Here is a 10,000-nt window from a genome sequence, read left to right as displayed (position 1 = left end):
GTGTGTGTGTATGTGTGTTTGTGTTCACTCACTGTCAGCTCAACACCTGTTCTGCTCTGCTCAGTCAGATTGAGCTGTCGGTCGGCCACAATGAGCCACTGTACGACACACACACACACACACACACACACACACACACACACACACACACACACACATTAGTATTCACACAGGACTCATTTCCAACATCGGAGGCAACACAGAGGAGTGGAGAACATGCAGATACAGCTGTAGTGACAAGAGGAGGAGCTGTGTGCCTGTGCGTGTTTGTGTGTGTGTGTGTGTGTCACGTACAGAGACAAAGTGGAAGATTTAACAGTTCCTCTTCATTTCAGCTCAGGCGGGGTCACACTAGATCCTTTTCTCTAATGAACTTCACCAGTTGAGTTCATAAGGTGATATAGGTGGTTGCTAGGGTGTAGTTGTTGGTTGCTAGGGTGTTTCAGATGGTCTCTTAGGTGGTCTGGGTTTATGGGAGGTTGCTTTAGAGATTTGGATGGTTGCTAGGGTGTTCTGGGTGGTTACTGGACATTCTTAGTGAGAGTGTGTGGAGAATCTTGTTGGTTGCTAGAAGGTTGCTAGGGTACTGTGGGTGGTTGCTAGGAGGAGTATGCTATGGTGTTCTGGGTAAGTTCTTTCTCTCAGGTCCAGGTCAAAGGCCAAGACTCATGAGGTTGCTAGATTATTCTGGGTTGTCTGTGGGAGGTTGCTAGAGAATCTTAGTTGTTGCTAGGAGGTTGCTAAGGTGTTGTTGGTGGTTGCTAGGGGGAATATGCTATGGTGTTCTGGGTAAGTTCTTTTCTCAGGTCCAGGTCAAAGGCCAAGACTCATGAGGTTGCTATAGTATTCTGGGTTGTCTGTGGGAGGTTGCTATGGAGAATCTTAGTTGTTGCTAGGAAGTTGCTAGGGTGTTGTTGGTGGTTGCTACGGGGAATACGCTAAGGTGTTCTGGGTAAGTTCTTTCTCTCAGGTCCAGGTCAGAGGCCAAGACTCATGAGGTTGCTAGATTATTCTGGGTTGTCTGTGGGAGGTTGCTATGGAGAATCTTAGTTGTTGCTAGGAGGTTGCTAGGGTGTTGTTGGTGTTTGCTACGGGGAATACGCTAAGGTGTTCTGGGTAAGTTCTTTCTCTCAGGTCCCGGTCAAAGGCCAAGACTCATGAGGTTGCTAGATTATTCTGGGTTGTCTGTGGGAGGTTGCTAGAGAATCTTAGTTGTTGCTAGGAGGTTGCTAGGGTGTTGTTGGTGGTTGCTAGGGGGAATATGCTAAGGTGTTCTGGGTAAGTTCTTTTCTCAGGTCCAGTTCAAAGGCCAAAACTCATGAGGTTGCTAGAGTATTCTGGGTGGTCTGTTGGAGGTTGCTATGGAAAATCTTGGTGGTTGTTAGTGTGTTGTGGATGGTTGCTAGGAGTGCGATGATAAGGTATTCTGTGTAAGTGCTTTATTTAAAGTCCACGTGAAACAAAACACATTTATTCCAGCATGATGATGTACTTTCAACTGAAACTGAATATTGAGTAGGGGGTGGGGCTTTCTTTTTGCGCTTCATTTTCTCATAGCAAACTAACAGTAAGAGGGGCGTGGCTTAGAATATTATGGCTTAAGCGTCAAACTGTCATCATCAGAGGAGCAGCCAATCCCAGAGCAGAAGCAGATGCTCAGGTTGGAAATGAAGCAAACACATTTATTTTCAGTGGATTAACATGCGCATATTAATTACTGTATTGACCTATAGAATAACATTGTGCGCAAGAAAAACACACATAGAAAAGTTTGATTTCACACAGACTTTAGGGCCAGAGTTCCTTGCATCTGTGGGATTTCTCACTTGTTTTATTGTCCAGCAAGTGTCGTCTCATCACTAGTGTAGTTGACTATAGTGTAGTGATCTAGTGAACAGCAGTAAGAGTGTAAACTGAAGGGAACTCATGTTTATTGTAATGAGTGGTCACCGGTCTCTGTCTCAGCAGCTGAATGTGTCCGGATGGAGAGAGACGTCTCTGCTGCTGCTGGTGTTGTGTGTGTGTGTGTGTGTGTGTGTGTGTGTTGGTTTGGTCACACCTGCACAGAGCTGCCAGGATGATGGATGCTCCATTACCGCAGCTGTAATTGGCATTCTCCACGCTTCAGATCCATACGCTGTTGTGCGGTTCCTGTACACAGACCTGCTGCTTCAATACAGCCTCTATGAGCTCTCAATCAGAGCATCCTGTGTGTGTGTGTGTGTGTGTGAGATCTTATTCACGTATACTAAAGAGACTCGCTGACAGTCACACATTCAGTTAGAATCAGTGTCATCAGTGAGAATACACTTTATTAATCCACATGTTCAAAACACGGCTAGGCTAGACAAGGGAAACGTGTCGTAATGATCACAAACGGAATAATAAGACTGTGTGTTTGTGTACTGTATACACTCAACGGCCACTTTATTAGGTACACCTGACTAGTACCAGGTTGGACCCATTTTGACTTCAGAACTGCCTTAATCCTTCAGGATTCAACAAGCTACTGGAAATATTCCTCAGAGATTTTGCTCCATATTGACATGATAGCATCACACAGTTGCTGCAGATTTGTCGGCTGCACATCCATGATGCCAATCTCCACCACATCCCAAAGGTGCTCTATTGGATTGAGCTCTGGTGACTGTGGAGGCCATTTGAGTACAGTGAACTCATTGTCATGTTCCAGAAACCAGTCTGAGATGATTGGTGCTTTATGACATGGTGTGTTATCCTGCTGGAAGTAGCCATCAGAAGATGGAGACACTGTGCTCATAAAGGGATGGACATGGTCAGCAACAATACTCAGGTAGGCTGTGGTGTTGACACCATGCTCAATTGGTACTAATGGACCCAAAGAAAATCTCCCCCACACCATTACACCACCACCAGCAGCCTGAACCGCTGATACAAGGCAGGATGGATCCATGCTTTCATGATGTTGAGGCCAAATTGTGAGCCGAGCATCCGAATGTGGCAGCAGAAATGGAGACTCATCAGACCAGGCAACGTTTCTCCAATCTTCTATTGTCCAGTTTTGGTGTTATATAGTGTTATATAGTGTTATGTAGTGTTATGTAGTGTTATGTAGTGTTTTAAATATAGTGTGTAGTTAACATCACTGTGATTTTGATCATGAAGCACACGTTTCTGAATTTAAGCTCTAGTTGTTTGATCATTATCTTACATTAATTATTTAGTTTTAGATGCAGCAGAGATGAAGTAGTGTGTTAAATGCTAGAGCTGCTCATTGTTAAGTGTGATGGACAGATGCGTTTGCGGCTCCACAGAGAGTGAACACGATGTAAATGCGGGAAAGGCTGCTAAAACACGGTAAAACAGATGTTTTTACTGCAGAAGCATCAGTCATCCTCAGACCTCAGACACACAGCTGACGCTCCCGCGGCCGCTCATAGAGATTCATGCTCTGATGACTGTTTCCTGTGTGCGTGCGTGTGTGTGTGTGTGCGTGCGTGTGTGTGTGTGTGCGTTTTTGTGTGGTGTCTTTGTGCATAGATGTGTGTGTGATCTGTTTGTCTGTGTGTGTGTGTGTGTGTGTGTGTGTGTGTGTATAAATGCATTTGTGTGTTTTTTTATGTGTGAGTGAGTGAGTGTGTGTGAGTGCATGTGAATTTGTGTGGGTGTGTGCAGGTCTGTGTTCTGTGTGTACGTGTGTCTCTGCATGGTGTGTATGTATGTGCATGTTTGGAGACCACATGCGAGTGTGTGTGTGTATTTGTAAGTGCATGTGTGTGTGTGTGTGTGTGTGTGTGTGTGTGTGTGCATAATATGTGTGTGTGTAGTATGTTTGTGTTCATGCATGCATGTGTGTGTGGACGTCCGTGTTTGCGCACATGTAGTGTGTGTTTGGCATTGTTAACCAGTGTGTGTGTGTGTGTGTGTGTGTGTGTGAGATGGCATTGCTAATAGTGCATCTCTATGTGTGTGTGTGTGTGTGTGCGTCTGCATCTGTGTGTGGGTGTGCATGCATATGTGTGTGCATTTGTCTGTGTGTCTGTCAGTGTGTGTGTGTGTGTGTGGGCGTCTGCATCTGTGTGTGGGTGTGTGCATTTGTCTGTGTGTCTGTCAGTGTGTGTGTGGGCGTCTCTGCAGCAGGCCCGTGTGTGTGTATTTGCGCAGGGGTGTAGTCTAATGAATCGGGTCTGCTGTAAAACACTGAAGGTCAGGATATGAACAGGTTTAAGTCATTAGCTGAGAGAATCCGCCAGCAGATCACACTCCAGATCCGCAGCGGTGTGTGTTCAGCGTCTGCAGTCACCAGCGGATGCTTAATTGCAGCCACTTAAGATTAAAGCCGGAGAAGCGGAGCGGAATTAAACAGCTCTGTGCTGATCCGCACGCATGAAGCTGCACTGATCTCACACTTTCATTAGGAAGATGACTAGAGGGGTGACACGGTGGCTCAGTGGTTAGCACTGTGGCCTCACAGCAAGAAGGTCGCTGGTTTGAGTCCCGGCTGGGTCAGTTGGTGTTTCTGTGCATGTTCTCCCCGTGTTGGTGTGGGTTTCCTCCGGGTGCTCCGGTTTCCCCCACAGTCCAAACACATGCGCTATAGGGGAATTGATGAACTACATTGACCGTAGTGTATGAGTGTGTGTGTGTGGGTGTTTCCCAGTACTGGGTTGCAGCTGGAAATGTGTAAAACATATGCTGAAATAGTTGGCGATTCATTCCACTGTGGCGACCCCTGATGAATAAAGGGACCAAGCCCAAGGAAAATGAATGAATGAATGAATGAATGAATGAAGATGACTAGAACACACACACACACACACACACACACACACTTAAAAAGACAGCAGATTTCCCCATAATCACTATAATTTAAGGCTATAGTTATGACTTTTTTTATTGATGGAAAATAAATATTAAACTCAAAAACATACATGCATAAATAAACATGCATACCTGAAATATGATGCTTTTAGAGGGATATCAATTAATGTTTAAATATATATATATATATATATCTGGCGTCACATTATTTTTCATAATGTCATCATTCAGGACATTTTTCCCTTTAATAGTATTTTCTTGGGGTTTTAGCACTAAATTCAGCTCCTAAATCAGTGGCAGACTTTAGCAGCAGTGAAGACGATTGGAAAGTCAAACTATCATCATCTTTACTCCTGGATGAAAGCATAAAATCTGCATTTATTTACACACACACACACACACACACACACACACAGGTTTCTCCACACATCAGACAGTGTGGTGGAGCTGTGGCTGCAGATTCAGCTTGATTATATCCTTGTTTTCATTCAGGAGCTGAAGATGCAGCAGCTGCTCTTCACTCCGCTTTGCTTTTCTTTTATGTTTTACTCGAACTGTAATTATTCTTCTCTGGTAATATATTTATTCTTCGTTTGATGTCTAAAATATCCAGAGCAAGGAACATGCTTACAAAAATTACTCCTAATCTGGACGTATGATTGCGGCACAGCGACTCAGTGGTGTCACAGTGGTCTCACAGCATGAAGGTGGCTGGTTCGAGTCCCGGCTGGGTCAGCTGGCTTTTCTGTGTGGAGTTTGCATGTTCTCCCCGTGTTGGTGTGGGTTTCCTCCGGGTGCTCCGGTTTCCCCCACAGTCCAAACACATGCGCTATAGGGGAATTGATCAACTAAATTGGCCGTAGTGTATGAGTGTGTGTGTGAATGAGTGTGTATGGGTGGGCTGAAAGGGCATCCGCTGCGTAAAATATATGCTGGAATAGTTGGTGGTTCATTCCACTGTGGTGACCCCTGATTAATAAGCGACTAATCCGAAGGAAAATGAATAAATGAATGAATATTATTTAAAGTACATATCAGAGTGAAATATTTCTCAGGATTAAAGGACTGACCGCTCTATACATCGCTTTGACGTCCTTCAGGTGGGCTCAAGCATTAATTAGGGAGGTCAATCCCCCTAAACCCCCCTGTAATTTGCACCCTGTCCAGGTTTTTCTATTCAAATGTGTCGTCTTTAAATAAATTTGATGAATATTCGAAAACAATCTAATGTAACGCAACAGAAAAGTGTGTTTCCAATGAAAACTTGTGATTGTGTGTGTGTGCAGAGCCTCCGATTCCCATCGCTCCCCCTCAGCTGACCGCAGTGGGCGCCACCTACCTGTGGATTCAGCTCAATGCAAACTCCATCAACGGTGACGGGCCGATCATCGAGAAGGAGGTGGAGTACCGCACTGTCAGCGGCAGCCTGATCGACCTGCAGCCCGTCGACAAACCCAACCATAAGATCGGCCACCTGGACCCCGACACAGAGTACCAGATCAGCGTCCTGCTCACCAGACCCAATGAGGGTGGCACCGGGGCCCCGGGACCCCCGCTCAGGGCCAGGACCAAGTGTGCAGGTCAGAACAAACAACTCATTTCAGTTTGATTCTCATGATGTGATGTTCAGGAGTGATGTTGATGTTCAGCATCGCATTAAAATAAATGAATTAAATGAGAATATTTTCAATTCAGTTCCCCTTTATTTGTATAGCGCTTCTACAATGTAGATTGTGTCAAAGCAGCTTCACATTGAAGATCATAGTGATTGTAAACAGTTTAGTTCAGTTTTCAGTGTTTAAGTTCAGTTCAGTTGAGCTCAGTGTGGTTTAATAATCACTACTGAGAGTCCAAACACTGAAGAGCAAATCCATCCATTCACAGCTCTACAGAACCCGAACCATGCAGGCCAGACACTATTTCCATATCAATAAATGTTATATATATATATATATATTTTTTTTTTTATTTTTATTTCTAATTTCATTTTTTTCAGTTTATTTTCTTATGATTTGATGTTCAGGAGTGATGCTCGGGTGTTAATTTTGACCATTGCATTGCATTTTAACGAAATTAAATGAGCGATTACTATACCAGTAATCTTTTTCTCTTAATTTTAACACGATTTTTTTATTTTTCACTTTGTTTTCTTATGATAATTGCAATTGCAAAAAAAAAATAAAAATGCCAAAAATTTGCAATTAAATGAGACTATTTCTATTTCTAAGTAAAATCTGAATGAATTTAGCTTTGTGAAATGATGCTATTTACAACACACCTGTACAAACATTTTAGATATGACAGCAAGGCATTATTTTTCGTGACCGATTCTGATTTCTGACTTCAATTTATTAATCTATTTATTTTAATTATTGTCAGGATTTTTGGGCTGTTTCTGATACAGATATAGTTTTTAAAAGTATTATAATTTTTTAAAGAATTGTGCCAGTTTCCAATCATTATTTGTATTTCCTTATTTCAGTATACAGAGTAAAAACATAAATATTAGACTTCACTTTGTGGAATTATTCTATATTAAATAAAACTGTACAATTGTAGTATTTTTCTATATCCACTTTTCACCTGAATAAAAGATGGAATATTTTTATTTAATAATTATTTCATTATTTATTTACTTTGAATACTTGGCCACATCACCCTGCAGCCCCAGAGCGGTTCCTCACTGAAGCTAAGCAGGGCTGAGCCTGGTCAAAATCTGGATGGGAGACCACATGGGAAAACTAGGTTGCTGTTGGAAGTGGTGTTAATGAGGCCAGCAGGGGGCGCTCAACCTGCAGTCAGTGTGAGTCCTAATGCCCCAATATAGTATAGGGGACACTATACTGTCAGTGAGCACCGTCTTTCAGATGAGACGTTAACGAGCTCCTGACTCTCTGTGCTCATTAATAATCTCATGGCACAAGAGTATGGGTGTAACACTGGTGTCCTGGCCAAACTCCCTTCATCAGCCCTTACCCATCATGCCCTCTCAATCAATCAATCCACTGAACTGGCTCTATCACTGACTCTCCACTCCACCTATAGCTGGTGTGTGGTGAAGCACTGGTGCCGTCACCTCATCCAAGTGGAGCTGCACACTGGTGGTGGTGTGGAGAGACCCCCCCCCCACATGATTGTGCTTTGGGTGTATGGCCATACATGATAAATGCACTATATAAATACACATTACATACTAATACCCTACTGAAAAATCAACTAAAACCAGCTTCACCAATTAGCCAGGCTGGGAGCCCAGCCAAAACCAGCTATGTCCAGCTTAAAGCAGGCTGATCAAGCTGGATTTAGCTGGTCATTTTCCAGTCTGACCAGCTAAGACCAGGCTGGAAATGGCTGAAAACCCTCTAAAACCAGGCTGGTCAACCAGCTAAAACCAGCCTAGGCTGGTTTAAGCTGGATTTTTCAGCAGGGTAATGTAAATACATAATAATTTTAAGGCATTTTTAGAAATTATACAATAATGTAAAGTTAAAAATGACGGAAAAATCCTCAAAAATAAGCCATTTTATTTAGATACAGGTGTTCACTGATGATATTAACAATATCCTGCTGATTTAGTGGCGACTTCAAGTGTAAACATATCAAACTGCAAGCGACTGCATTTATGAAGACACAAAAATAACACCAGAATCTTCAGCATTTGATGGTTTTGTCACAGCTAATGCCTGATATTTCATGCTTTTCTGTGTGTTTCGACCGCTCGATCAGTGCATCTCTAATGTCTATCACGGGTCCACTAATAGACATCAGTGTAAAGCTGTTTGAGTTGATGTGTTGTGTTGTGAAGCTTCATTCGGCGCATTGAGAGTTGTTGATGTGATGTTGGGTTCAACGCTAGCACAGATGTAGCTCGTTTAGCCTGATGGAGCTTCTGTTGTCTCTCGAGGAGGCTAACGCTAAATCCATGAGCATAAATAAACACTGTGTTGTTCGCTGTTGCTTCTGCGACTCGTCTTCTGACACATCAAGATCCGCACCTAGAGCAAACCCAGCTTCTCTTCTAATGGTGTGCATTAGCGTTATTAAGGGTTAGTGTAGCGCTGGATGCATTAGCAACATGCTGTAGGACCCCTCGGGCCTCCAGAACAGCACACGCAATTATCACAGTAATTAAACAGGTGCAATGACTCTTATTTCCAATGAGTGTTGTGATTGTGGTCGCCGCATGACGCTCTCACACCAGGCTAATCGCTTTTCCATTAGCCTGTGCGCTAACTGCCCATTAGCGCATCACAGGAGTCATCGGCCAATCAGAGGAGAGAAGCCCGGGGCGGTGGAGAGTGGAATGGCACAATTGCATTTACATAAATTAACATTTCATTACATTCACTTGTCCAGTCATTAGCATTTGTATTTGCCTGACCAGAAGCCCCGAGCAGAGAACAGCAGAGGTGTGTGTGTGTGTGTGTGTGTGTGTGCGTGGTGTGTAGACTCACTCTGAACAGGACATTTGAATCAATGAGTCATTTACTGAAGATTCACTCTAAACAAATCATTTGAATCAATGAGCTGTTTACTGGAGACTCACTCTGAATGAATCATTTGAATCAGTGAGTTGTTTACTGGTGACTAACTCTGAATGAATCATTTGAATCAGTCAGTTGTTTACTTGAGACTTACTCTGAATGAATCATTTGAATCAGTGAGTTGTTTACTGGAGACTCAGTCTGAGTGAATAATTTGAATCAGTGAGTTGTTAGTTGGAGACTAACTGAATTAATCATTTGAATCAGTGAATTGTTTACTGGTGACTAACTTTAAATGAATCATTTGAATCAGTGAGTTGTTTGTTGGAGACTACCTCTGACTGAATCATTTGAATCATTGAGTTGTTTATCCGAGACTAACTCTAAACAGTTCATTTGAATCAGTGAGTTGTTTACTGGAAACTAACTTACAACAGATCATTTACTGGAGTTTCTCTATAAATGGATAATTTGAATCAGAATCATTTACTGGAGTCTCTCTCTAAACGGATCATTTGAATCAGTGAATCATTTACTGGAGTTTCTTTCTGATAATTTGAATCAGTGAATCATTTACTGGAGTTTCTTTCTGAACACATCATTTGAACCAGAGAATCATTTACTGCTGTCTCACTCACTGTCTGCCGTTTTACAGACTCTTTGCACGTTTATATTAGTGAACACAAAACATTTTTAAATTAATAGTAACTAAACAA

The 10,000-nt window shown here is 42.7% G+C and overlaps 1 protein-coding gene across 8 annotated transcripts in view; it reads left to right on the top strand.

The window, feature by feature from the left end:
* Positions 1 to 10,000, top strand: part of ptprma (protein tyrosine phosphatase receptor type Ma) — a 331,270-nt gene that overhangs the window by 138,344 nt on the left and 182,926 nt on the right. For all 8 annotated transcript variants that reach the window (XM_056451138.1, XM_056451136.1, XM_056451137.1 and 5 more), the window contains exon 7: positions 6,087 to 6,380. In XM_056451138.1, coding sequence (XP_056307113.1) covers positions 6,087 to 6,380 — 294 coding nt within the window. The remainder of the gene's footprint in view (positions 1 to 6,086; positions 6,381 to 10,000) is intronic.

The sequence above is a fragment of the Danio aesculapii genome, chromosome 24 (genome assembly GCF_903798145.1).
Source record: "Danio aesculapii chromosome 24, fDanAes4.1, whole genome shotgun sequence".
NCBI lineage: Eukaryota > Metazoa > Chordata > Actinopteri > Cypriniformes > Danionidae > Danio > Danio aesculapii.
This window is presented reverse-complemented; position numbering and strand designations above follow the sequence as displayed.